A 2,233-nucleotide genomic window follows, 5' to 3' on the forward strand; every position below is an offset into this window, starting at 1 on the left:
GAACCAGACAGGTGGGTCATTAGCTGATACCAGCTCTGTGAGTGGGCAAAGCTGGTATCAGGTTACTGCCCAGTTCAGTTCAGTGTGTGTGTGTGTGGGTGTGTGTGGGAGGGAGAGAGAATGGGGGAGTGGGGTTTCTGACTCTGCGGGATGCTGGGAGCAGCCTCCTGCTCCTGATTGGACCAGCTGAGCGGACCAGGATCCTAAGCAGCCTGGTTCTGGTTCCTCTCCCTGTTTTTCAGCCTGCTGCTGCTTGCTGATCCGGGACGTCCTCTTGGTATCTTCAGAGCTTCTCAGAGGTCCCAGCTGTCCTGGGACTGATGGACCAGAGCTGGACTGAAGGTCCACAGCAGCTTGGAGCTGCTGGTCAGGAGGTCTGACATGAGTCTCTCCACAGAATGCAAATAATTAAAACTCATGTGAGGAGCTTTATTTGGTTGCTGATTAGTGACTTTGAGGTCAAAATTTCCAGAAGACTGCTGGGCATAATGGGAAAATTCTTCTTCTTCACCTAGTTTTTTTTTTTTTAAATTTATTCATAACTGATCCAAGCTCTGTACTCTGATAACAAAACAATGTGGTGGTGTGCGTGTGTGTGTAGGTCAGTGTGTGTGTGTAAATCATCTAGAACGCGCGCGTTCTAGATGATTTAGGTGGATTTATTAATGTAGTAACTGGCTGTGACGGTGTGTGTGAGCAGCAGCAGCAGCAGCAGCAGCAGCAGGCGCCTCCTCCAGCCCGGAGGAGGAGGCGGAAGAGGAGGTGCTCCTGCGGGACGGGACGGGTGAACGACGCCGCGCGTCCTCCAACAGGTGTGTGGGTGCGCGTGTGTGCAGAGCCAGTGAGCGAGCGAGCGAGCGAGCCTGCGTGCGTGAGGAGGTCTCCCGCGTGCACCACCCGCCCGGACGCTCCCGGTCTGTTCCCATTGTTCCCGCACGCAGCGGCGGAGTTTGAGGCGAACATCCCGCAGTTGGAGCTTCTCGCACGGTAGGCGCGGAGCCGGAAGAACAGAACCGAACCGAACCGGGCCGAACCGTCAACAGGGCGGGAGAACCGGAACGGCCCGGACCGGCCCGGACTGGTCCGGGACTGTGATTTTGTGGAGCTTCTGTCATTGTTCATCTTCTGGCTGCTGTCGGAGCTGCAGGTGACTGAAGAGGTTCTGGACCCCGCCGAGGAGACATCCCCGGTTCTGACCCGCATCACACTGACGCTCGATCCGGGCCAAAGTGGCACCATGACGTCCCGGAGAGGAGCCACCGGCAGCCCGCCGGACCCTCCCACCGCCGGCGGCCCGGAGTCGGCGGTGTCCGCGGGGACGTTCGACCACTTCCGGGACTGGTGCCTGCGGACGTACGGCGACTCCGGCAAGACCAAGACCGTGACCCGGAGCAAGTACAACCGGATCGTGCAGACGCTGCAGCAGCTTCAGCTGCAGCAGGACGAGGAACGGAGCGGCGGTGGACCGAACCACGGCAGCGCCAAGTTCAAGTTCTGGGTCAAATCCAAGGGCTTCCGGGTCGGAACCGTGCGGGACGCTGCAGACACACCGGTGCTCTTCGTGCCCATCAAGGCGACGGTCAGTGTGTGTGTGTGTGTGTGTGTGTGTGTGTGTGTGTGTGTGAGAGAGAGAGAGACACCTGTTCCCCAGCCACAGGTCCAGACCATCATTGTCCCAGTCAGTCCCAGTCTGCTCAAAGTGGCCCGTGGAAGCTCATAAAGTAGACGCAGGATGAATAAATAATAATTCCCTGCGTCAAAAACATCAGAAGTTGAATTTGTCAAGCATCTGGAAAAAGGAAAGTTTTGTTTAGTCTGATGGGACATCACCACTTTACCTTTTAACTGACCTTTGACCTGAAGTTTAAGAATATAGTAATATAGTAATATAGTAATGTATCTAAATTAATATTATTATTTTTTTTTTTTGAATTTGTGTAAAGTGTCATTTAGTCATCCTCCGTTCTGCTCATTTGCTCTTTATCGGCTTGTGTTGTGCGTCCAGATTGTGTGGATTATTAATTAGATTAGATTAGATAAATACTTAATTGATCTCCAGGAGAAATTTGCATACTCCTGCTATATGTGTGTATCTATTCTTTCAAGTCAAAAATATTTCGCCTCTATGTGGCGCTATGGATACAATTGTTACAGGTGGTTTTGGCTGGTGGGCCGGATCTGACTCTAAAGTTGCGGCCGGTCCCGCCGCTGACTTATCAGGAGGTGTCGGGAG

The 2,233-nt window shown here is 53.5% G+C and overlaps 1 protein-coding gene across 2 annotated transcripts in view; it reads left to right on the forward strand.

Annotated features, from left to right (window-relative positions):
* Window positions 1-655: 655 nt before the first annotated feature.
* Window positions 656-2,233, forward strand: part of LOC142888507 (nucleolar protein 4-like) — a 42,253-nt gene continuing 40,675 nt past the window's right edge. Inside the window, exons 1-2 of one of the 2 annotated variants that reach the window (XM_076026856.1) lie at window positions 656-987; window positions 1,148-1,579. In XM_076026856.1, coding sequence (XP_075882971.1) covers window positions 1,238-1,579 — 342 coding nt within the window. In that variant the 5' untranslated portion in view covers window positions 656-987; window positions 1,148-1,237. Of the gene's footprint in view, window positions 1,580-2,233 lie in introns of both variants that reach the window. The other variant, XM_076026855.1, reaches the window with a different exon arrangement.

This window comes from Nelusetta ayraudi, unplaced genomic scaffold (genome assembly GCF_046127955.1).
Source record: "Nelusetta ayraudi isolate G7.1 ecotype Tasmania unplaced genomic scaffold, CSIRO-AGI_Nayr_v1 ptg000019l, whole genome shotgun sequence".
In the NCBI taxonomy this organism is placed as follows: domain Eukaryota; kingdom Metazoa; phylum Chordata; class Actinopteri; order Tetraodontiformes; family Monacanthidae; genus Nelusetta; species Nelusetta ayraudi.